Below are 24263 nucleotides of genomic sequence, written 5' to 3'. Positions count from 1 at the left end.
TCTATTATTTGCGCCCCTCCCTCCCCCACGTCTCTCCTCCTCCCTTTCGCCGCCGCCGACGCCGACCAGCGCTGCCGGAATTCTCTGCCGCCCTTGCCTCACCTCACCTCAGTGACCCTCGGTTCGTCGTCGGTCTTTGCTCTCGTCTTGGTGGGCTTATGTTCTGTCTTGTCTCTTTTGATCCGTGTTCCTACTTCGTTCTTGATCATCTACTCCTGATCGCGTCTGATTCTTGGGAACTTTGTGATCTTCCATTCCTTCAGGTCTTGATCTTATATAGGAGCTTGGGGAATCCACCGTAGTCGATACAATCATCGAGGGTCCAAGGCAGATGTTCCGTGAGAACGATTCCGCCTTGTCCTGTTTCTACCTGTACTTGCTGTGGCTCTTCTTCCGGAAATAATCCAGAACTCGATCCCAAAGTGTAGAAGAGTAGTTTCAGATCAAGCGTACACTGAATCAGATCAAAAGGTGGTATCTTTTTTATAATTTTCGCAAGGATGTTGGACCTCAACGTGGCGTCGTCGGGAGAGTCGACGGCCGTTGAGGAGGAGACCATTGGTAGAGGCACCGGCGGCGGAGGGCTGGCGATTGGCTCCGATACCTCCGAATCATCCGTCCTCAACGCCGAGGCCTCCGCTGACGCGGCGGCCGATGAGAACTCGTGCTCGACCCGGCCGGTCACCGCCCCTGCCATCGAGTTTGGCATCTTGAGGAGCTCCGCGTCGGAAGAAGGCGAGAATGATGTCGACGAGGAGAACGAGGAGGTCAGAAACGTTGTTTCGCAGGAGCCTGCGTTGATTACCAGGCAGCTCTTTCCGCCTGAGCCGCCGCTCGAATCGTTCCCGGCGGCGTCCTCGCCGTCATCATCGAAACTGCAGTGGATGGATCCTAGCTTCTACCAGGCCGATATTGCGCCGCAGGCGACAGTCCCACATCCTCGGCAGTGGCAGCCACAACCACAGCCACAGCCACAGCCACAGCAGCAACAACAACAACAACAACAGGTGAAGAAGAGTAGGAGGGGGCCTCGCTCCCGGAGCTCTCAGTACAGGGGAGTCACGTTCTACCGGAGGACAGGAAGATGGGAATCCCACATATGGTTGGCATCTTCTTTCTTGAGTCTATCTCTTTCCCCTAGTCTTGCAATCAATTGACTAGAATTTTCTTGTCGACAGGGATTGCGGGAAGCAGGTCTATTTGGGTAAGAATTCTCCGGCAGTAATTGTGTTCTTGATTGTTCTTGGTAATTCTCTCATGCTCATATCTTCTTTTTCTGATTCTCCCTGATGCTAACAGGAGGCTTTAACACTGCTCATGTGGCTGCGAGGTTGGAATCATCTTCTTCTCTCATCTGCACTTGTTTCTCTCTGTTTCCATGTTTTGGGAGAATTCATACTGGTCTAAGATTCTCATCACAGGGCATATGATCGAGCGGCAATCAAGTTCAGGGGAATTGATGCTGATATCAATTTCAATCTCAGTGACTATGAGGAAGACATGAAACAGGTAATGGAATGCATTGGAATATGTTGTGTAGTGGTTCTGGTAGATGGACAAGCACAATTCATCCGTCCCCTTCTACCTTGTCAGATGAAGAATTTGACAAAAGAAGAGTTTGTGCACATACTTCGCCGACAAAGCACTGGCTTTTCGAGAGGAAGCTCCAAATACAGAGGGGTGACTCTTCACAAGTGTGGCCGATGGGAAGCTCGCATGGGGCAGTTGCTTGGCAAGAAGTAAGAATTGTGTGCTCACTACTCAATTGTTGTTGTTGTAGTTTTTGCTTTGGATCAGCTTGTGTTCACAGTTCTATCGATATGAAAGTCATTGATACCGGAAGTCCTAGAGATAATAATGGAAACCCACTCTTTACCATGCTTGGATGTGCAGGTACATATATCTGGGGCTATTCGACAGCGAAGAAGAGGCAGCAATGTCAGTCTAAGCATGGATTTTTCTTATTGCTGACAAATCTTAACTTTGTAGAGTTCCATTCAAATACCAATATCGGTTTTGCTATTTGTTGTTCTTCAACATCAGGGCTTATGACAAAGCAGCTTTAAAATGCAATGGAAGGGAGGCAGTCACCAATTTCGATCCGAGTTCATATGAGGGACATCTATCGACCGAGGCTGATTCGGAAGGTACAATCACAAATTGCAGTCTGTTTCCTTGTCTTTCTCATGGATAGAGATGGCTACATGAAGTTCAATAAATCCCTTAATGTCATCATATATATTGTTTGAATGATTTTGTCATTCACTCAGGCCAAAGCGTCGATTTGAACTTGAAAATTTCTCAACCTGATGTTCATAGTCCAAAGAGGGATCAAAACCCGCCAGAAATCCTGTATTCCTATAGCCCATCTGAAGCTTCTGCTACAAAAAGGGTACAGGTAGGTGAATTGTTACCATTGCAATCCTTGTTACTTTTAGCTGTTACTTCTCATAATTAGAATCCAAAGCACGTTTGTCAGAGACTTTTAGCAGATTGTTTCCTCTTCCACAAGTGATACCCTTAAAAGCCCTAGCATTCTTAGGATGCCAACATACCATCTCACAGAAGAAAATGCTCTTGCAAGCTTAGCTTAGCTTTTTCTTGTTAGAAATTATGCTCAAGAAGGTTATGGGTTTTGTCATTTTATAACATGTCTCAATCCTGTTTCGGTTCTTTGTGCCCCACAATTATCACCATTCGATGAATAATTGTAATTATTTTATATTTGTTTAACATTGAAAATCAAGGGATCCTTTAGTAGCAAATCGCTATCTGTAAATGCTGACTGGCAGCTATCTTTTTTACTGCTACAGATTAGCAGCCCTCCTCTGCAACCAACCTCTACTCCGTATCACATGGATATGCCCCCTGATAAATCTCATGCTTGGACTGCTCAAAATCCTCCTTTTTATTCCACCACTGAGGTAACATTTTGAATGTTATTTCTGTCTTCCCTCATGGATTGTAGTTGTTCTTGTCTTGATACTGTGGACAATGCAGAGAACACAATGACATGGCTTTAAATGTATTAGGTAAGATCATAGTAGCTGACATTTTTGAACTAGTCAATGATGCTTTGTTAGAGGCAAAAATCCGCTCCGATGCCGGCTTAGCTGGATGATCTATGCCTTACGGAGCATTAGTCTAGCCATTTATAGTATGTGTACATTATTGAGATGTCATCTGAACGTAGGGTGAACCTGCTAACCTATGTTCCTACCATGACTTGTGGTTTATGAGAAATTACTCTTGGATAATCTCGGAACTTTGCATCAGCTGTAGGTAAGTACTCTCAAAATCGGACAAATTGTTGACATATAATGTCACTGACAACCTGTCATAGGCCTGCCTCTTCATGTTGGAATCATTTTTTCTTCATGCTTGACGTGCTGCAGCAGTGCAAATGTTGACAGGGACAACATGATCAAGCTTAAGCATTCTAATTAGATATTATCGTCTGAATAAAAAATATATATTGCTTGTCTTAGTAGAAGAATCACGCAGCTCTAACAATTTACCCAACAATTTACTTGTTGTTAAACAGCATCAAAATACTCAGCTTTGGCTCAGTGCTCGCAAATGATTACAGAAGTTGCTTGCCTGAGAACTTCTGTATTCTGTTCTCAGTTCCATACAATCTGATCTGCGACTGCTGCCTGCTAAATACAGGAAAGAGACAGAAAGAAGAGGCCCATGGTGGGATTGCAAGCTCTCCCAAACTGGACATGGCAGATGCATGGCTCAACTCCTTTGCCGCTGTTCTCCTGTGCAGCATCATCAGGATTCCCAACTGCCATCATAACTGCTGCCATTCCTCCCCCGAAACCACCGGCTTCAACATCATCTCCATTTCCTTCTACCAGTCATATCTGATTGCCACTGCAGAAGTTACCATGATAATTCTTGCTTGGAATGTGAAATTTCATCTGTGCAAGACTATATTTGCCACATCCTTTTTTCATATGCAAGGAGGGAGTCATGCTGGATGGTCATCTGACTGTTCTAACATCCATGTTGCTGCAATTTTTCACATGTGTCTAGCAGATCTGGGATTGACATTGAGGTGAATGCTCAGGATTTTGAATCTGATCCTTGTTCTTTTCTTCCTTTTTTGGTTCTGGGAACAGGATTTGAGACTCTGTGCCAGAACCAGATGAAATGGACTTGTTCATGCCTTCTTTCTTCACCTGTGTGCTCCCCCCCTCCCAAGTCCTAATTTGGTCCTTTGACAGCAGTCCTTTTACCCTTGTAAAAGTTGTGATTATATTGTGGTGTGAACTGATTACTCAATGAAACTCAAGTAAAATTGCTGTGTCTCACTACTTGTCGGTTCTTCTACATGTGCAAGAGTTGCTCTTTGAAGATTTCTATAAGCATTCAGATGGATTAGCAATTACTGAAGTGGTGATGATTAAGCTAGCTAGCATGCAGAAGATACCTTCAAATATGAGGTGAAGACGTACACCATTCTCATTTTAACTGTCAATATAAATCAAAGCATGCTTCTCATGCTGCCATGACAGGACACAACAGCCAAACCTGTTAGTACTTGTCGAAGCTGCCATGGCAACACGTAGCAGCCAATCATTAATTATCAAGCACAATCATGCCATTACTGAGGATGTTGACATCTTCCAAGCTTCCTACGGATCCAATTGATTCATGATAATTTAGTGCACCAAAAAGTTCTTTGAACAGTGCAACATCGGCAAGTGTGAGTCGGTAGGAAGCGTCCTCGTATCAACTTCACGATGCAACTACAACCGAGCCCGCCCGGGCTTAAGCATCACAACAAGCGCACGAGAGTTGCTTTCGAGGACACTTGCTATTGGCCGGCAGTGTAAGTAAGAGCGGGCATAGCACCATGATCAACAGCTTGACGCCTCCGCCGCGCACAACAAGTGGATGTCGGAGGGAGGCCTCCTTCATGCGCTTTTAGTGTTTGATGATTTGGGCCAACGACAGCTTCTATCCCATTTCCCGTGCCGCGAAAGAGAGGTACTTGCACTGTCTTTTTGTTTTTTGTTTTTTGTTTTTTGTTTTTTGTTCTGAAATTAAAAAAAAACAGAAACTTTTAATTTTTTCATTAAGAAATGCTTCCTTAAAACGTTGACCTCTTCTTCGATGAGCCGAAGCGGGCCCCACGGGCACGAGGCTGGTCCATGCGACGGGTAAGTGGGAGAGCGTGGATCTTCGCGTTGTACTATGCTTCGAAACCGACGCGGCATCTATAGATATATATTTATTAATGAAGACACGTTATTTATTATTCCTCTTTTTACTTGAATGCTATATGTTTCTTCTACATAGTGTACCATAAACAATGCATTGATGTAGATTTAAGTTAATTCTCATAATATTTTTTCTAAATTATTCTAAATGACTTATATACACTATTTTGTGTGTGTGTGTGTGTGTGTGTGAGAGAGAGAGAGAGAGAGAGAGAGAGAGAGAGAGAGAGAGAGAGAGAGAGAGAGATTGATTAAAACAAAAAAAGAATCCCCTTTTGCCATATCTTACAATAAAAATACACCTAACAACAATAAAAATTATTTATATTTTGTTTGCCAAATTCTATGGGAAAAATATAGTAAATAATTGGTTGGTTAAGAGTGACAAAAACAATTATAAATAATATGAATAAAAACTGGGGGGTATTTTAGGTATTTTAAGATTAGTTAGTTAATAGTTCAAATTGAGTCCTTCGCCGCGGGCTTTTTCCGGTGAACCGCCCCTTTTTAATTCCCTTCCGACTGAAGGCCTCCTCCCCCCTCCCAGTCTTCCCTCCCGTAGCAGTGGCAGCTCCCCGCCGCTCCACGAGCTCCGCCTTCAGCCCGACCTAACAACCCGGCGGAACCCGTATTCTTCTTGCTGTCCTCTTTCCCCGTCTCTTCGTGTCCGTTTTCTCGTCGCCCCCCGTTCCTTGATCCGGAGCGCGTAGCCTCTCGCATCGCCCGCGTTTGATTCTCGGGCTGTTGCTCTCGTCCGCCATTTCGATCTGGGACGAAGTCTTGATCCTCCTCTTCCGATTTCCTCCGTGGATTTATCCTTTTCTTGGTTATGATCCGTTGGTGTTTCTTGGATTCTCTGTGGATGAACCCTTTCTTTCTTTCGTCTATCTTTGGATATTATGCTGTTCTGCGACTAGGGTTTCTGGCCGTACGTGCCTCACTCCGTGCTCGTTTCTTGTCGGAATCTTCCGGGTTTCCTTTTTTTTTCTTGGATTCTTCGCCGGTGAAACCCTCTTTCTACCGTGTTCTAACTTGTTCCAGAATGCTCGATTCCCTGTTTTTATCTTTCGGAGTCATCTGAAGCGCAGACGCCGCACATATTTGTTTGTTGGACTCTTTATGTCTCTGTTTTCTTGATTTCTGTTGCCTTCTTATGGCTTGCTTCGATGTTCTTATGAATTTTATTCTCTGTCCTTCTTGATCGGTTGGCGACCGGATAATGTGTCATTATTCTCTCTCTCTCTCTCTCTCTCGCGAGATAATGAACGGTGCTTGTGTCCTCTAACCCTAGAAGTTCTCGAGTCGCTGTACGTTTGTTTCTTTGCTGGTTTTAGTTTAGTTCTAGGTTTTCACCTGGTGTTGATTTAGCTTCTTGTTTGTGTAGTAGCTGCTTTACCTCCGCTGTCTTTTTCAATTTTCTTAATTATCATGGAAGATGGTGCTCTGTCAGAACTCTACTATAGTTGTGTTCAGCTTTTGGTTCTCATTTTCTTCTTCCATCATCATAAAAAGTGTTTTTGCAGTTTGAAAGATATTATGTCCAATTATGTATGTTGGTTTGCTTTACCATACATTTCCAGTTATTTTTATTTTCTTTTGACTGATCTAATATGGGTAGAATCATGTCCCGCATTGGGGTCAGTTAGGAGAGCTTGAATTCCATTAGAATAACAACCTCATTTGCCCTTCATGGCTTTTTTATGTGGGCTGCACAGGATTTTAGATTATATCGTGTTCGAGAAGTTCATTGTAGAACGAGATTTTAGCCTATTATATTAAAGCTATAACTTTGTAGATTTAATGGTTGATGGATTAGTGGAGAAAAAACCATTACTCTTCTTATATTGTAAGTTCATTTTTTTACTCGAATAGCAATATTGTAAGTTCATTTTTTACATGGGTTGGTACCACCTTGTACAGGTTTTGGTATCGCCAGTATATTTTGTTTTTTAACCATGTTTTAGGCTTTTTTCGATAATTTGTGATGTATATGCTGAACATCAAAATTGCAGAAACATTTCAATAAAGCAATTGCTTTATGAAAACAAAGTAGATAATGGAATAAAACCTTTTAAAAAAACTTTAATACATAAGGCATGGAATTTGAGCACGCAAAAAAGAAAAAAAAAATCATACAACTGAAGTAGTAGTAGTAGTAGTATAAAGAAAGATTTAAGCAAAAGACAGTTTCAACATTAACACATTAATAATACTATTACCATGTTTCAGGAGAAGTATAATATTAATGAGTTCTTCGACTTCATCATACAAGTGCTTATGCTCTAACTATAATCTTTATTGGTTCTTAATCCTCAAAATACACGACGTGTTTATGCTCTAACCATCCAAGCTAGCTTCATGCAAGTAAGCTATGGGTATAGGAGCCTGACACGTTCCTACTGAGTAGTATTAAGTTATTTTTAATTATAGATTAATATGATGACTAACAAACTAATAATAAAAACTGTTATAAAATAAGAAAGTGCCTAACGAATAAAAGAAAACATTTGGATACCCAAGCTGATCTGATCAAACCAAGAATCGACACTCACTTGTTTGAGTGCAGGTTACAACAAAAGGAAGCTGACGGCAGCAGAAGAGGATCAAAACAGAACTCAATCATTCACTTCTTGATGCCATTGTGGGCGACAATAGCAGTGTTACCAATGCCAAAATAAATAAGCAGAACTCAATCGATGACTTTCTTGAACCAACTGTGGGCGACGACAGAAGACCGAGAGGTGCTCGACAAAATGCCATAACGCGAATCATGATAAAAGCATACAAATACGGAGGAAAAAAAAAACTCGATCATTACCTTTTGAGTCCATCGTGGACGAAAACAGCTGGGCGACAAATGCGTTAAGGTGACATCACGAATAAATAAAGAAACAGAATTCAACCGATCACTTCTTGAACCGATCATCGGCGACAACAGAAGGGCGAGAGGTGCTCAACGAAATGCCATAACATGGATTATGAGGAAAGAATAAAGATATGATCATGGTAGAGGAGAACCCAGAAGTCGATTGTTCACTTCTTGAACCGATTGTGGGCAACGAACAAAAGGGCGAGAGGTGCTCAACAAAATGCCATAACATGGATCATGAGGAAAGAATAAAGATACGATCATGGGAGAGGAAAACCGAGCAGTCGATCATTCACTTCTTGAACCCATCATGGGCGACAAACAGAAGGGCGAGAGGTGCTCGACAAAATGCCATAACGTGAATCATGAGAAAACAATACAGGTGTGACTATAGGATAGAAAAAAACAGAACTCGACCATTCATTTATTCAGAATATAAATGAGTAGAACTCAACCGATGACTTCTTGAACCCATCGTGGGCGACAATAGAAGGGCTAGAGGTGCCCAATGAAACGCCACAACATGGGTCATGAGGAAAGAATAGAGATACGATCATGAGAGAGGAAAAACCAGAAGCCGATCATTCACTTGTTGAACCCATCGTGGGCGGACAAACAGAAAGGGCGAGAGGTGCTCGACAAAATGCCATAGAAAGAATTAATTTGTTTTTTTTTTTAATATCTCACCTTTTCAAAATTACCTACAAAAACACCTGAACTGAAGAATTTTTATTTCTTTATCAAGAAGCAAAACTAAAACAATTGTTCAAGTCATGGGGCATTAGGGAATAACAAATACTAGATTCTAAAGAACAAGAACCATAATGTAATCAGCAAGTCAATTACTAAAATAACCTTTCTTCGCTAATGAAATCAGAACCACCGTTGCAACTTGTCTACCAAATGGGATATATACTAACCACATTAACCACCATGATCTACTTCATACATTGAGAAAGCCGCACCAGTGTCATCAAAATCTTGTTTTACATAATGTAACGTGGTAACTGCATATGCTGCAGTCCCTGTGACCACCACCAAAGGCTAAGAAGATACAGGAACATATTGGAGACCTGTAAGGAAACAATTTTAGAAGAGGCAACAGCTTTACTTCGAAGTTGGCCAATCTGGGTGATGCTAATTAGAGGAGGGGATGTCATCGTACCTTACCATGCAAACCCTCGATCATGACAACTCCCCATCAGGTGTGAGCTACAAAGCTGTTGCCTTCTGGATTCAGAAAAAAAAAAAAAAACAAAACAAAACAAGATTAAACAAAAAGGAATTAAGAAAAATGTAAAGACTGAGCAAAACAACCATTATTCTCCCACGTCCTGAATCTTTCTTAGTTGCATAGACCTACCAGGTCAGAGTTGGATTGGCCGCTAACTTTTGGTGAAGCTTGTGAAAACCTGAGAAGAATACACAATGAGAAATAGTATCAGATGAGGTTTGTGTCTGAAGAGCATGAAGGCTACTGATTAATTGGGCTGATAAGGTATAATGCTAAGTAGACCAATCTTTTATGAATATGAATTTTGCCTCCCTCTAGGTGCAAACAAGTTAAAGTGGGAAGTTTATGCCACATGAAAGGGAAAAAGTGCTCCAAAAGTGAAAATATTAGGAGCCTCAGGTGTTGTCTATGTTTAAAGAATCAATCTTGGAAATCAAGGCAATACAAATCTATGATTATGTTGTCTCTATTAGATTGTTTCTGAAAAAGAACTTTCAATCTTCAGAAGTTTCTAAATCGAAAACCAGAGAGCCGTAACATCAGGTTCTAGATTATAAGTCATGGTGTGACAGCCAAACTTGGTAAAAATAAATCACGAAGAAACAAACTATTTTACCTATATCTGAAAGCATTAAAAATAAATTCACCAAAATCCAAACAAAACAATCATCACCTGATTGCTCGTGCCTTTCTTTTCTCCTCTTCTGAAGTATCCAACTTTGAGTATGGTGCAAATCGTTCCAACCGAGCCTTCTTCTTTGCCTCCTCATCAGTTTCAGCCTTAAGCCCAAACCTAAAAGTATGGCAAAGAAAGAGTCGGGCTTAGAGCTTGTACCTTTAGCTAATACATATCTGCCGTGTCAACAAAAGTAAGCACCTCTCAGCCCGGGCCTTTCTTTTCTGCTCCTCTAGTGGTCCTACAATCTTCCCTCCATCCAAGGTTGATACAGTTCCAAACCTGCAATGTAAAGGGAAGTAAAGGTAACAATATCTACATTAAAAAAAAATTGATTCTCGGCTAAATCGGTCAGACGATAGAACAATAATGGTTTGCAGAACAATACTAGAAACAAGGAAGATCATTCCCTTATAGTAAGGCCTGAAAAGTATGATGACCAAAAAACATGCAAGAGGTACACTCCATTGAGTGAACAACCAAAAATCTAAAAGAGACCAGCACCACATTATGGAAACAGATGCTAGTTAAATGCACTCTTCCACACTAACAAAAGCATCATCCTGCGCAAAAGATGAAACTGCTAAATTAAAATGCATTTGTTACCTACTTCAATTGCACAGCAACCACCAATAAGGAGATCATTTGGGTCATAATAGCAGTAATATCACCCAAATAAAAAAAAGCTCACTGCAGTATTGCACCCCAACCACATGCAATTTAAAAATGCTAACTTTACAGTAAGTTCAATAGATTAAACCGACAACAGATCAATGAAAGCACAAAAAGCATCTTCAGGTAGTAAAAGCTGGCAAGTTAAAAGGCAATGGATTTAGTCCATAAACAACTCTGACGTCATATAAATAAGAAGGCATCCATTTCCTTGCCGAAAGAAGTTCACAGAATAAATCTTGAATATTTTAGCTCCTGCATTCACTGGAACAAGGCGATGAGCAAAACAGGATCAGGAGATCATGTAAACATTTAGAGTGATGATACACACGCAGGTCATAACTCAGGCATCAGTGCCTTTTCAACTTAAATGAGAAGCTGCTCAGACCACACCTCATAAGAAAAAGTGACTACTAAATTAAGGATTAGCATTGAACATTCAAAGATAGCAATTAACAAAAGTCACCTTGAGATATAGTTTGCAATAAAACAAAATGGAGAAAAAGACACGAGAAATAGTTGATGGTGCATTCATGTATTTTCAAGTAGTAAAAGCTGGCAAGTTAAAAGGCGATGGATTTAGTACGTAAACAACTCTGACATCATATAAATAAGAAGGCATCCATTTCCTTGCCGAAAGAAGTTCACAAAATAAATCTTGAATATTTTAGCTCCTGCATTCACTGGAACAAGGAGATGGGCAAAACAGGATCAGGAGATCATGCAAACATTTAGAGTGATGATACACGCAGGTCATAACTCAGGCATTAGTGCCTCTTCAACTTAAATGAGAAGCTGCTCAGACCACACCTCATAAGAAAAAGTGACTACTAAATTAAGGATTAGCATTGAACATTCAAATATAGCAATTAACAAAAGTCACCTTGAGATATGGTTTGCAATAAAACAAAATGGAGAAAAATACAGTTGCTACAACCAAGACACTAGAAATAGTTGATGGTGCATTCATGTAAAGGCTTTGACCCTACAATACCTTGACTTTCTGCAAGTTTCAGTGATTATGTCATACTGCCTACCTGGCAAAGTATGGGAATCGACGGCATGCCAAGGGTGTGTTGAAGCCTTTATATCTTTTATATGTCATGTTTCTATTAGCTGTACAAAACCAAGTTCACATGCAGGCACAGTACCAACTTGAAGCATGCAAGGAAATGAAAATCCTTAATCCCTACAAATGTTGTCTCTTCAAAGAGTGGAGAAAAGCCATCTTCTGAAAAGCACCTTAAGTTCTATGGAGAAATCCGATATTTTTGAGAAAGTAACATAGGGTCCCAAGAGTGCAATTAATGCACCAGTTTAGTTTTTTCAACCAAAACAGAACAGAAGAAGAACAAATAAGGTTCCATCTATGAAGAATTGCTTAACTAATTTTTTTTCCTGTCACTGAATTTTATTAAGGACAATAACTATTTTATTAAGGTCCCATCAAATATCCATTTATTGTTTTTAATGAAGCTTTCTTAGGTCTTCCTCCACCTCTAGTGTGCTAATTTTTTTGAAAAATGACATGTCGCTGTATTCATGTCATGTCGTGTCTATGTCCCACGTCCTGTGTCTGTGCTTCTTACATTCAAATTGCAAGACAGCTTAACAGTGGCATACAATGCAAGTGCAAGCTTCCCTTTCTGTCTCCTCTTCTCTCTCTTCTGAACATAACAAGAATCAAGTATAGAAGTGGCAACCACAGCCATAAAAGAAGTACGACAGCAACATAGCAACAGCAATGACACTAAATGGGCTGACATCAACCATAGCCCAATTGAGTCTTGGACGGGAGCAGGACAGCAGGGGCTCTTGAAGCTCCTGGACTCCTAAACAGGAGTTGCCTCGCTCCTGCCCCTGTCCTGAACCAGAGTCAGGGAATCCAGGGAAGATCAAGTATAATAACACAGAAGAGCAATGGTTGAGCTATAAACCATAGAGAATAGTAGCAGTCTATTATTTCCATAGTTCTTTTTTCCTAGCATTCGTGGGAATATGACTTATTATATAAGAAAACTATATCCAACAATTCTATTCATCTTAAAAGATTGATTGACTAGTTTTCCAAAATTTCCAAAAGGAATACTTCTTTTCCTTTTTAGTTATTTTTGGGAGACTTCTTTTCCTTGAATTAGAGAAGCACAAACTACAGGTACAATCCTTAAAAACGCTTTATCTCCTCATTTGACTCATAATTCATATTATAGATCTGACACACCTTTATATCTGAATAGAACCATCACCAGCCTCTAGAACCTTGACATATTTACTCAGTTGAACTTTGGTAATCTTGACTACTTTCTAAGAAAAGAGGTGACTATCACGAGCCAACATACAAGAATATTACAATTCCTTTGTTTTAATGTTCTCTCTAAATGATTCTTATGAACTTTAGTCGACAATTCGCCACGATTCCCTTTTGCCACCTGCATACATATCTGTCCACCACCAACCTAAGATAAAATCCTAAAAAATTCTTCTTATTTTTGAGGAAAATTTTCATCATTAAGATGTGAAATCGCATCTTTTCACATAATCCAAACGAGGGAAGGGAAATCAGAAGAGCTAGTTCAAAGTTCAAACCCTGTACCTCTCAGCTCGAGAATTGCGTTTCTCCTGTTCCGAAAGCATCACGGGCGTCCCAAATCGCTCGGCTCGCCGGAGCTTCTTCTGGAGATCGGTGACAGGGGCTGCCTCCGAAGAACCCGAGTTGGATTGACCAGCAGCAGCAGCGGCTTCAACGGCGGTCGGCGCGGTCTCCTTCTGCCCTACCACGCCGGTTGGTCCCTCCGCGTTCCCATGGATCTCGGGCTTCTGTGGGGCAGAACTAGGGTTTGGGAGGCGAACCGTCGGAGGAGAAGGCCTGTTATCCGGCACCACCGCAGCAGGAGGGGCCACAACCTCCGCCGAGGGAGGTACATCCATGGCCTTCTTGCCCGACTGTGAGGAACCCTTGGGGTTTTGGGACGCCATGGGAATCTCGAATCGGAGGTGAGGGAGGCCGAGAGGCGGAAGAGGAGGCTAACGGGATTTCGGGGCGCGGTTTCAACAGAGCTAAAGGCCATGTGCGGTTTGCAGCCCACGGCCCAGACCGGTCCGGTTCAGTTAGTCCGGCTCAAGAGTCTATTGTCGTGGTTTTCCGTGGAAGGTTCCTATCGACGATCCGTTTTGGTATTGACCCGACATTTCACTGTAATATTTTGCGCCCACTAATTATGATCGAATCTGGACGTTATGTTGTTCGAATACATTGCTTCGCGACGCCGTAGCGGATCACCTATCGGCAAGAATGTCGTCACCGCTGACGCTCTCTCAGAATCAACTCTAGAAGTCCTCCTTGATTAGATTAATCATGAAAAGTCTAATTTGCCCCCATCCTTCACTTATTTCTTGAAACGTCTTCGTAGCACGCGTCCACTATATAGAGAGCGAGTGGTCGAGGTCGAGCTTTTAGAACGAGTTCTTGTGGTCGATCTTATAGCTTTCGCCAATGGCAGCAGCAGCGACCGCCAGGTAATTCGCGGGATCGTGTTCATTTCTCGAAGCCCTCCTTGATTCGATTAAGTGTTGCTGATCATGGAGGTGTGATGTTGGTGCAGTTTGACGAAGGAGGTGTTGCCTCCGACCCTCGACCCGACATCGGAACCACCGGAACTCTTCGATGGCACCACCAGGTAGTCAATCGATCGATCCATCCGGTTTTCACTATGACGATGCTATTTGGATCGCAGCTTATTGATTTGATCCTTTCTTATTTGCTTTTCGAAGGTTGTATATCTCTTACATATGCCCATATGCGCAGCGCACCTGGATCACTAGGAATTATAAGGCAAGAAGTTTAGCAGGGTCAATTAGACAATCCTTTTGCATTATTATTTGGAAAGATTGGATTTTGAAGTGTATACACAAATGTATTTTAAAAGGAGGTGTACATGATAAATTTTATTTAATCTGCACCCTTGGGGAGCAGGGATTGCAGGAAAAGATCAAATTGGTTCCTATTGATCTGGATAACAAGCCAGCCTGGTATAAGGAGGTTTATCCCGCAAATAAGGTTTGATGCACCTTGATGTCCTCTATATGATCATTACCTTGTGGTGCTAGTATCGATTTGAACATTGGTTGAATAGGTACCATCTCTGGAGCATAATAATGAGGTGAAAGGAGAGAGTCTTGATCTGATAAAGTACATCAACAAAAATTTTGAAGGGCCAGAGTTACTGCCTGATGTAAGTAATTTCCTAGTATTTGTCCTGATAGGAACGCTACTTCATTCTATAAGTTTGTTTACATCTCGTAATGAAAATTACAGGATCCTGCAAAGCAGCAATTTGCAGAGGAGCTATTTTCTTATACTGATTCTTTCAACAAGGTTATGTACACTGCAATGACTTCCAAGGGAGATGTCGGTGATTATGTTGGTCAGAGAAGACAACATGTTCTTAGCTTCTGTGATATACTTATGGAACATAAAATTAAACAATTAGGCACTCATCTGTGTAAACCTGTTTAGGTGCTGCCCTCGACAAGTTGGAGGATGCCCTTTTGAAATTTGATGATGGACCATTTTTCCTCGGCCATTTTAGTTTGGTAAGTACTTACATGTGGTTCGAGACCTTTCATCTACATGTCCATATTGTTTCTGGTCATCAGAATGGATGTAAGTCATGAATTTTTAGATCACTTTATTCTATTACTATGAATTTTTAATGACTTTGCCGATCGCCAATTGGTCCTTACCGAATTTCATAATTTACATATTGCTGGATATACTGGTGAGTTTTACATCTTAGTCTTGGTAATTGATTTCTATGAGTAGACATGATATTTATGTTATGGTGCTTCAACTATTTTGTTTGGTAATATGGTGATAGTTATTTAGGAAGCAATTGTTTGTTACTTCATTTCTTTTTTTCCTTGTGTTGTAGAGATGATATTTTTGTATGAAGACATGTAGTAAATGATGACCAAGTCCTATCATTTTTTAATAATGTTATTATTGCTGCTCTGAACTTTTTTTAATTCCTGATGTAATTTAGGTTGACATAGCATATGCTCCATTTATTGAAAGACTCCAGACTTTCTTGAAGGAGGTGAAGAACTATGACATCACTGAAGGCAGGCCTAAACTAATATTGTGGATTGAGGTAGTTCCTTGCCTATGGGGAACATTGAATTCTCTATATTGTGATCTTTCTTATCATGCCAAGCTGTTCATGGTGGTGTGACATTCTCCTGCAGCTGTACATCTGCTTCGTTTTGCAATTCTGTGAAAGAAAATTGATTTTTATGTGAAATTTATTGAACTTCTGATCAAATTAGCATGAAATTGGAAGATTATCTCCTTTCACTGTTCAATCAAAAATTCTAATTTAGTTGGTTTTGGAAAAGAGAACTAATACTAGTCATCTGTGCCAAATTACATTGAATTGCATTAGTATTAAATCCATATTCATTTTGAGGAAACTGCTATACTTGCAAGCAATTATAGTGTGGTTTCTGATTTCTTTTACATAATTAAATTTGTTTTTATTTGTATAACCTCTCGTTTCTTTGCTACACTTACCTATCAAGCTTGTCACTTCTAGACCACCTACTTGTAGTTGTAGATATTCTGACTCCACTTATGTTGTTATGAGGAATTGGGCAAGATTGACGCCTACACACATACCAAGCAGGATCCTCAAGTGCTGTTGGCCAGGACTAAGAAGCGCTTGGGGGTAAAATATCATTATTGTTTCTCAGTTTGAATTTAGCTTCATACATTGGTGTTCATTGTTCAAAAGCTAGATGATATTTACGTGTTCTTCCTTTTTTCTGTTTTTCCAGATTGAGTGAAGAGTCCTCGATGCTCTTTTGTTTTACAGGTTCTGATCTCACCTGTTACATGTTCTTCTATGTTCATATGAAAAAGGACAACAAAAAAAAAATGTTGGTCTGAATTTTCTTTATTCTTTCACTAGGATGTGAACTAACAAAGTGCAAAAGATCATGTTAATGCAGAAGTCGTTTACATCTTTCTCCTATTAATTAAGGAGATATAATCATTGGTGTTTCTGGGTTTTTTTCTCCCCAAAACAAGTGTCTGTATCTAGATGCCTTTAGTCCCAAACCTACAGCATTGCAATCTATTTTGACTCCTCGATGTCTCTAATTCATAATTGTGATATGTAAATATTGCAGGTGGCTCGAATCTGATATAGAATATAAGATATACTGGGAGCTTTTTCTGAGAGATTAATCTTTGCTTCAGAGTTGGAAACAGAAGTAGAAGACAACCTTGGCCATTTCTGCAGCTAAAGTCATCTATCCTGCCTTTATACTGTTAGCAACACATAATAAATAGTTTGTGTAAGTGATGATGTCTGCCGTGTGTAGTGAACTGTTTGTTTAGTAATAGTAAGGTTTATACTTTAATGTCCTTTTGAGTTGGAGGGTAACTACTAAAGTGAACTTTAGAAGTAATATTATAGAAAATGCACTTACAGTTCCAATTATAAGACAAATTTCAAGGGTATTAGTGCTGATTTCTAGTTGGAAATTATTGAGAAGGGATCAAAGGCTGCCTTTTTTTAGTTGGTGTTCAGTTACTAAATTGTATACACAAAGTGTGTGTGTGTGTGTATATATATATACATATATGTATATATATATGTATACATATATATACATATACATACATATATATACATATATATACATACATATACATATATATATATATATAGCATTTTTAGTATGAGTTTCTTGATAACAAATATAGAACAAATGCCAATTGAAAACAAAATTATGAAGTTTATGTCTCTTTTTGGTTATTTCCTTTTAAGTTGGTGGTTAAGTACTAAATTTGATTTTTAAAATAACATATAGAAAATGCATTTACAATTCTAATTATATTACAAAATTTAAAGGTATTATAACATATATTATTAATAGATTATAATATATATTATGAATTTCTTGATAACAAATGCACAACAAATGTTGATTGAAAAAAAAAATTGTGAAGTTTATGTCTCTTTTTGGTTATCTCCTTTTACATTGGTGGTTAGTTACTAAATTTGATTTTAAAAATAATATATAGAAAATGCATATACAATTCTAATTATATTACAAAAAACCAAAACATATATTATTAATAAAATAAAATATTCCATTGTCAGGTCTCTCAGGTGAGAGCCGACTATCCTAACCAACTAGACTACAACAGATTGATGCATATTGTTCACTTCTTGTTTCTGATTTTGATTAGATTATGAAATCATCGAGTTGATCAAATTAATCTCATCGATCTCAATCGGTTCCAAGAAAGAGGGCACATCAAGAAGAACATATGACACCAAACATTGCTAATACACCATACAAATGAAAGATATGTTGTCTCTATGCACTGAGAATTAGTGCCAGCCAGTGTTGTTTAACAACTGCTTTAAGATTGTGTTACACGACCTGATGCAAAATTTGTGTTTCCTCATTTCAGCAAAGCATTTGCAGCACACTCAGAAATAGTCGAAGCTACATTTAATGATATGTCATTCTAATTCAGAGATGATTACCTTGATGCACAATTACACATGAAGCATATAAGTAGTCAAATCCAAACTGATCAAGATGAGCAAGAATTCTTATTGCATCTGGAAAATGTATCGATGAATACTATCGAGAATCTTAAAACATTTAAGAGCATTTCGGTGTTCACAGTATGCATGATTATATCTGGTATAAGCCTCATGGAAGAGTGACAAAATGGAAAGGAAAAAAAGAATTAACTTATCAACTTCTAACTACCTTTACATGTAAGATGGGAGCATATCCAGGCTTTTAACAAGAATTTGCATATTAGGATTTATTTTTCTTTGTTCCTCTTCGAAGAATCATTATCATCCAGATTATGATGGAATAACACTCAGTTCCAAGGTGCACCAATATAAGAAAGTTAAGAAAAGCTGTTGTTGCTGTTCTTGAGCCGATGCATACGAGGATAACATGATCAGAATTTGTGCCTCTGAAGAGCCTTATGTGTCGTGGAGATGAGATTAATGTCGCTGCCTTCCAACCATAAATGAGCTACTCAGCAGTGAGAAGATTTAGACCTGTTCAAAATAACTCCACAAGTTTATACAGTAGAATCTGACCAGCATTAGGAGTTATTGATATATGACATACCTGTCATCAACTTTCCGGCGCCCAGCTCTAAGCTTACTGTGTTGGATGCGTGATAATAGAGATGGTTTTTTAGGCTTCACACCAAAAAGGAAATTTCGTAATGGTACCGTGTTCCTACTCAGAGCAAGTTCCAAGTCATCATTACTGCTGCTTTTTAACATAAATGGTTGAAAGTTCTCATATAGATCAGACAACTGTTCCTCAATTTCTGCTTGAAGCTCCCTCAGTTGATCTATTCCCACCTGTAATTCACTTGCAACCTTACCGTTCTCCTGTTTCATGTTCATCACCTCACCTTGAAAACTTCCCGCCTGAAAAGGAGTGAACAGGGCTTCTCCAGATTCTGGTTTCATGTTGACAACACTGGATATCTCTTCTTGCAAGTCACAAAGAGATGACAACCTACCTTGAAGCTCCCCACTTAGTAATGCACCTTGTTCCAACCATACATGGAGTTCAGTCTTCAATTCTCTAAGTCTTGTGGTAATTCGTGCTGATTCAGGTTTGCTAGCTTGATCATCACTAACATTATCAGTGCATTCTTTAATTTTGTTGCCCTTCAGCTTACTAATATCCGCTTGTAGGTCTTCGTATTTGGCTTTGAACTCGCGTATGAGATGGAATGATGTGCTGAACTTCAGCCAAAATTCTAAACTTTCATCAAGCAGTGAATTGATATCCCTCCTGAACTTTTCTTCGACAGGAGAAATGCTCTTTGGCTCATTGATGCACTGTGCATCAACGTCATTTGAAAGGGGATTTCGTGTTTCTCTAAACACAACAGACGAAGCTCTTGCAGCAGCCGATTCAGTATTTAGATCTTCGGAAACCTCGAAAGCTTGATGCTTCGAGTGCTCTGTGACCATCGCAGAGCTACGTGTGATTTCAGGTCTCCGTTGACCGTGCCAAGATTCTTCAACAGGAGTGTTCACAGAACCATTCCGACTTATCTTTGCAGAGGCTGATGTCTGTCTCAGCAATCGTATTTCCTCATCTTTCATAGCAATGTCGTTCTTCAGTTTCCCTATCAGAGCCATTGTTTCTTGAAGATAGTCTTCATTCTTCTTCTCTACCTCAGAGAGCCTTCTCTTTGTCTCTTTGTAATTTCTCAGGATTGATGTGCACTCAGATAATAAAATATTCTCTTTGCCTTCTAAACCACTTAAAATTAGTTGCTGCAAGTTAAGAGTATCCTCTTCTCCATCAAGCATGATCTCTTTGGTGCTAGTTAGACAGTTGGTAAGATCTACTTTTGACAATTCTTTTTCCTCCAATGCATTTCCCTTCTTTGGGTCCTCCGAAGCACTTTCGAGTTGAGAACCAGCCTCAACCTGGGAAGGATGTTCTAGGCAAGAACCAAGTTCCTGAGATGTATGAATCTCCTCTACCAAATCTCCCTTCATGTCATGGATTTTGCCGGAAACCTCTTCCTCTGGGGATGCATCTCCAACGCAAGCATTTTCCAGAGGTTTAGGAGGCTGCAGTTTCTCTAAAACACCATTGAGGCTATGCTGGGCCTCCACATAATTTTCACAGAAATTTGCTTCTTCATCATGGACAATTTTCTTAATTGCCTGAACTCTGCCTATTTCATCTTCAGCTTCTTTGAATCTTTTAGACAACTCATTTGGGTCATCGATCAATATACTTTTGTCCTCTTTAAACGACTGTATGCATTTTTCAAGTTCATCGTTTTCTGAAGTCAATCGATTTATTTGCACAGCATGTGATGAAACTGTGAGTTCCAATGTGATAACTTTGTTTGCAAGCTCTTCTATCTTTTCTGCAATCTCAATCACAGAACTTTCAGGGTTCATTTTGAAATGTTCCTTTATTTTCTCACATACGGACTGTAACTCGGTCCTCATCTTATTTAGAGAATAGTCTTCCTCCATGTTTTCAGCAGCGAAGGTCATTTCTGTGTTTTCATCAGACATCTCTGTACTTTCCACCTCAGATTGGCAATACTCACCTCTGAGAGCCTTCACCTTTGCTTTAGCAATCTTAGTTCTTTCGGACTCTACTTTTGCTTGTTCCAATGATTTCTTCCGCTGTTCCTGCATGTTAACTATGGTATCATCACAAGATTTAAGAACTGTTGATGTCATTATGGCACGTGCCTCCTCATCTTCAATGACCGCACTTGTACTAAACTCATCTTGCAAGCAACAAACTTCTTCTTGCATCTCCATGATTTGCTTCTCAATCTCCCAATACTTAGCTATCCCAGACTCGTACGAGCTCTTGATAAATTCTTTTTCAGTCTGCAGAACCAGAATTCCTTTCTGAAGCTTACTTATATCTTCTTGTGCCTTTTCTTTATCAATCGGAGATGGACTACTCTTTTTACGTGCTTTTCTTGTCGATGACTCACTTTCCTTTTTCTTGTTCATTAATCCCTCTACTGTTCGCCTGTTAATTTTACTCGGATCAATTGGAGTTATTGCTTTTGGAATGGTATCCTCCTCCTCATCTAGCATTGCATACTGAACACGTTCAGGAAAAGCAGTCGCTATGGTGTGGTTGGCCTTGTGTAATTCTCCCGAAATGTGGTCATATCTATCAGCCAATGATCGATAAGCCTTGTAAGCATCTTCCACAAAGCTTATCAACTCTGGTCTCCTTTTAAAATACAACTCTGCCCTCTTAGCAAAGGAATCAGCATTGGTCTCGATAAGCTTCAGCATTTTTTTCACTATGTCTTCCATCTCTGAAATCAAAGTAAATCCTATTTGTAAGAAAGCCAGAAAGTAAAGCACAATGGCTGGTAACACACAATATATATATTTCTTTTCCATCAAGTAGAGGGCATTATAAAAACAGTAAATTTTAGTTTCATTTGACTTAGTACGCGTCAAAATTATGAATTCTACATAACATATTATCGGTGGACATAAGTTACCATGTCCGTCTTGATCCTTCATTACCAGAAAATAATCCTCGATACATACACTGGTTAACATAGATCAAAAGGCCAAGTTCCTCAGGCCTTTGACATTCTAAATGTCGTCAGGTAAGAACACAGAATCTTGCAACTCTTTTCAATTATACATCTGGAAACACACGAAGAGCCTCAACAATGGCAGAAACTTGGTAGAGGCACACAATTTGCTTAATTTATGCATGCAAAAAAAAAAAAAGTTTGACAGAAAAACATAGCAACTTAAAGGCTACCATGTATCGTCCGACTATTTAAAGCAAACTAATTTTCTAGATTAGTACAATATCAAAGCGCTATAATTCAATCTCATAAATAGAAACAAGGGTTGGAGATTCAGTAGGTAATTGGTGTGGAACTGCTCGTGCAATAAATGATTCCATCCTGTTTGTTATCTGTTACAATAAATGATTGTTCGGTATAGTTGAATTAGAACTTTTCATTAATATATTTTGTTCCTCAAAAGAGAACACACATCGACATTTTCTTTCAATCTGAAGGTATTCAGAAGGATGAAAAAGTGTAGATATATTGTACATTTTCCGATTGTTCATTTGTCAATCTACAGTTTGCACAAAGAACACTACTTAGGAAACTATTGCCTTGATCAAGTAGTCACTAAAATTCTTTCTATCATCTGTGTGTTTTTCTGTATTCATCTCTCAAGCAAATGTTATTTGGAACCTTGCCAAGAAAAAGACTGAAGATTCTGTTCTTGCAATTGCGAGTACATATAGATGCATTTGCATTTGGTTTGTGCAGATCAAATTAAAAGCAGGTCTAATCCTATTCGATTCAGCTGAAAAAGAAAGCACTTGTGTTGCAAAAGAGCAAAAGGAGACGGGATACAGAGGGGAAGGATCAAAGACCGACCTTGGAGGTTGCCGTCGAGCCATTTCGACTGCTTCGTCCTGATGTGGCTCGCCCACCACCACGAGTACGCATTGCTCGCGGCCCTCTGCAGCATCTCGTTCCCCGGTTCCTGCCTCTCCGCCTCTCGATCCCTATCCTCCTCCGAGAGAAATATGAACCTGACGAGAAGAGAGAGGGAGAGGAGAGGGGGCGCGCAAAGAACCGTGCTTTCCCAGCTACAAGGCTAAAAAAAGGTGAGGGGATGGATGCAGAATAGGGGGGGTGCAACTCCGAAACAAAAGGAGGGTATCGGTGTGAAGAGGAGAAGCCATCGCGGCCTTCCATCCTTGCATTGCCCTCGCTGCCTCCCCTGGTTAAAGAAAGAAAAGGGAGGAGAGAGAGAGAGAGAGAGAGAGAAGTCGGCGTGACAACAACGGGTGGGCGTGCACTGCACATCTGGTCTTCTTATCTCCACGGAAAAGGGCTTCTTTCTTCTTCTTCTTCTTCTTCCACGACGATCCATCGCCTTGGCCGCCCGTGATTGCCGCCCTCTACGGCGGCGACGGTACTGTCGCCAACATCCGAGCTGGCCGGTGATGGATGCGTGAGTGGCCCAAATCAAACCCATCAACAAAGCACGAATCACTGAATTACGTGGCACCCGGATACCTGCCACGTCATTGATCCAAGTGCACCAGCTTAAGCACAATCTAACCGTTGATCTATTTCAATCTACGGTGATTAGCGTCTCTACATCCTCCAAGGGGCGCTCTCATCAGACCATAAATAACCGTCTAATCTTACCCCGCTTCCTAAGTCCAACTTGTTCGCCACTTCTTAAAGCTCTCCGTCCTCAGGTGAGAAGTGGATCGATCCATTTCCTACTCCACTTAATCCTCCGTGTTCTCGGATCTCGAGATTCGACCTTCCGGATGCTCGATTCCTTCACTGCGGCGATTGAATTCTAGGTTTCTGGTAGCCGGGCGACAATGTCGGGGCGAGGGAAGGGAGGGAAAGGGTTAGGAAAGGGCGGGGCGAAGCGTCACCGCAAGGTGCTGCGCGATAACATCCAGGGCATCACCAAGCCAGCCATCCGGCGATTGGCGAGGCGCGGCGGCGTCAAGCGCATCAGCGGCCTCATCTACGAGGAGACCCGCGGCGTCCTCAAGATCTTCCTCGAGAACGTCATCCGTGACGCCGTCACCTACACCGAGCACGCCCGCCGCAAGACTGTCACTGCCATGGACGTCGTGTATGCGCTCAAGAGGCAGGGCCGCACTCTCTATGGCTTCGGTGGTTAGGGCTGCTTCTTTCTTAGACGCACTGTCGCTGTGACGGAGAAAAAAGAAGGGGTTTTTTAAAGACTAGTAGAGGAAGAGAGACATGAACTGGCAATCTGTAGTTTGCTGTTGTTGTGAGGTTTGATCAGTTGGTCTTGTAGTGTCCTTTTGGATCAATGTGGAATTTTTATCTAGAGTAATCCCTATATCGTTTAGTGTGATACATTCGCGTACTTGGAGTAGCAATTCCGGAAGCTCTCTTTGTGGAATTCTTATCCTAGTATGTCGAGGTAAAGAAGTTCTGACTGCTGTGTGAAATTGTTTGCTTGTGTTCTAATTAGT

The 24263-nt window shown here is 40.5% G+C and overlaps 5 protein-coding genes across 8 annotated transcripts; 3 read left to right on the top strand and 2 right to left on the bottom strand.

The window, feature by feature from the left end:
* LOC103995431 (APETALA2-like protein 1) lies at positions 1-4319 on the top strand. Of its 3 annotated transcripts, none has more exons than XM_009416020.3 (11): positions 1-150; positions 264-1102; positions 1179-1204; positions 1300-1330; positions 1422-1509; positions 1594-1739; positions 1894-1938; positions 2044-2147; positions 2271-2398; positions 2814-2924; positions 3670-4319. In XM_009416020.3, exons 2-11 carry the CDS (start codon positions 501-503, stop codon positions 3871-3873), a joined length of 1485 nt encoding a protein of 494 aa, XP_009414295.2. In that variant the 5' UTR covers positions 1-150; positions 264-500; the 3' UTR covers positions 3874-4319. The 3 variants fall into 3 exon arrangements, with proteins under 3 accessions (XP_009414295.2, XP_018686138.2, XP_009414296.2); XM_018830593.2 differs by lacking the exon at positions 3670-4319 and adding an exon at positions 3545-3659; XM_009416021.3 differs by having other exon boundaries at positions 58-121.
* A 4495-nt stretch (positions 4320-8814) lies between these two features.
* LOC135585583 (protein MODIFIER OF SNC1 11-like) lies at positions 8815-13727 on the bottom strand. 2 transcript variants are annotated; one of them, XM_065121832.1, is made up of 6 exons: positions 13276-13727; positions 10212-10292; positions 10008-10127; positions 9464-9512; positions 9271-9330; positions 8815-9173 (listed from the first exon to the last, which is right to left on the bottom strand). In XM_065121832.1, the coding sequence occupies exons 1-5, from the start codon at positions 13656-13658 to the stop codon at positions 9313-9315; spliced, it is 651 nt and encodes a 216-aa protein (XP_064977904.1). In that variant the 5' UTR covers positions 13659-13727; the 3' UTR covers positions 8815-9173; positions 9271-9312. The 2 variants fall into 2 exon arrangements, with proteins under 2 accessions (XP_064977904.1, XP_009414297.2); XM_009416022.3 differs by having other exon boundaries at positions 9266-9330; positions 13276-13726.
* Positions 13728-14074: 347 nt separating this feature from the next.
* LOC135619635 (protein IN2-1 homolog B-like) lies at positions 14075-17260 on the top strand. Its single transcript, XM_065121831.1, has 11 exons — positions 14075-14198; positions 14285-14359; positions 14454-14514; positions 14656-14739; positions 14816-14914; positions 14998-15106; positions 15199-15275; positions 15725-15832; positions 16325-16405; positions 16515-16552; positions 16869-17260. Exons 1-10 carry the CDS (start codon positions 14176-14178, stop codon positions 16521-16523), a joined length of 726 nt encoding a protein of 241 aa, XP_064977903.1. The 5' UTR covers positions 14075-14175; the 3' UTR covers positions 16524-16552; positions 16869-17260.
* Positions 17261-18434: 1174 nt separating this feature from the next.
* Positions 18435-23441, bottom strand: LOC135619633 (protein NETWORKED 2A-like). Its single transcript, XM_065121824.1, has 3 exons — positions 22663-23441; positions 18852-21561; positions 18435-18778 (listed from the first exon to the last, which is right to left on the bottom strand). Exons 1-3 carry the CDS (start codon positions 22754-22756, stop codon positions 18757-18759), a joined length of 2826 nt encoding a protein of 941 aa, XP_064977896.1. The 5' UTR covers positions 22757-23441; the 3' UTR covers positions 18435-18756.
* A 27-nt stretch (positions 23442-23468) lies between these two features.
* Positions 23469-24144, top strand: LOC103995435 (histone H4). Its single transcript, XM_009416025.3, has one exon. It carries the CDS (start codon positions 23631-23633, stop codon positions 23940-23942), a length of 312 nt encoding a protein of 103 aa, XP_009414300.1. The 5' UTR covers positions 23469-23630; the 3' UTR covers positions 23943-24144.
* Positions 24145-24263: the final 119 nt, after the last annotated feature.

Source organism: Musa acuminata, chromosome BXJ2-8 (genome assembly GCF_036884655.1).
Source record: "Musa acuminata AAA Group cultivar baxijiao chromosome BXJ2-8, Cavendish_Baxijiao_AAA, whole genome shotgun sequence".
NCBI classification, from domain to species: domain Eukaryota; kingdom Viridiplantae; phylum Streptophyta; class Magnoliopsida; order Zingiberales; family Musaceae; genus Musa; species Musa acuminata.
The sequence above is the reverse complement of the archived record's forward strand: the minus strand, read 5'-3'. Positions and strand labels throughout refer to the sequence as shown.

Bases quoted from the DNA above. Each gene is read 5' to 3' on its own strand.
- LOC103995431 (XM_009416020.3), top strand. From the start codon at position 501: ATGTTGGACCTCAACGTGGCGTCGTCGGGAGAGTCGACGGCCGTTGAG. The intron at 1,331-1,421 runs GTTGGAATCATC...TTCTCATCACAG, and splicing joins ACTGCTCATGTGGCTGCGAG to GGCATATGATCGAGCGGCAA. The intron at 1,939-2,043 runs GTCAGTCTAAGC...CTTCAACATCAG, and splicing joins AGCGAAGAAGAGGCAGCAAT to GGCTTATGACAAAGCAGCTT.
- LOC135585583 (XM_065121832.1), bottom strand. From the start codon at position 13,658: ATGGCGTCCCAAAACCCCAAGGGTTCCTCACAGTCGGGCAAGAAGGCC. The intron at 10,128-10,211 runs GTGCTTACTTTT...CCATACTTTTAG, and splicing joins AGAAAGGCCCGGGCTGAGAG to GTTTGGGCTTAAGGCTGAAA. The intron at 9,513-10,007 runs GTGATGATTGTT...TATTCTTCTCAG, and splicing joins AGAAAGGCACGAGCAATCAG to GTTTTCACAAGCTTCACCAA.
- LOC135619635 (XM_065121831.1), top strand. From the start codon at position 14,176: ATGGCAGCAGCAGCGACCGCCAG. The intron at 14,199-14,284 runs GTAATTCGCGGG...ATGTTGGTGCAG, and splicing joins GCAGCAGCAGCGACCGCCAG to TTTGACGAAGGAGGTGTTGC. The intron at 14,740-14,815 runs GTTTGATGCACC...TTGGTTGAATAG, and splicing joins AGGTTTATCCCGCAAATAAG to GTACCATCTCTGGAGCATAA.
- LOC135619633 (XM_065121824.1), bottom strand. From the start codon at position 22,756: ATGCTGCAGAGGGCCGCGAGCAATGCGTACTCGTGGTGGTGGGCGAGC. The intron at 21,562-22,662 runs GTCGGTCTTTGA...CTTTGATTTCAG, and splicing joins GCTCGACGGCAACCTCCAAG to AGATGGAAGACATAGTGAAA. The intron at 18,779-18,851 runs GTATGTCATATA...TATTTTGAACAG, and splicing joins CGCCGGAAAGTTGATGACAG to GTCTAAATCTTCTCACTGCT.
- LOC103995435 (XM_009416025.3), top strand. From the start codon at position 23,631: ATGTCGGGGCGAGGGAAGGGAGGGAAAGGGTTAGGAAAGGGCGGGGCG.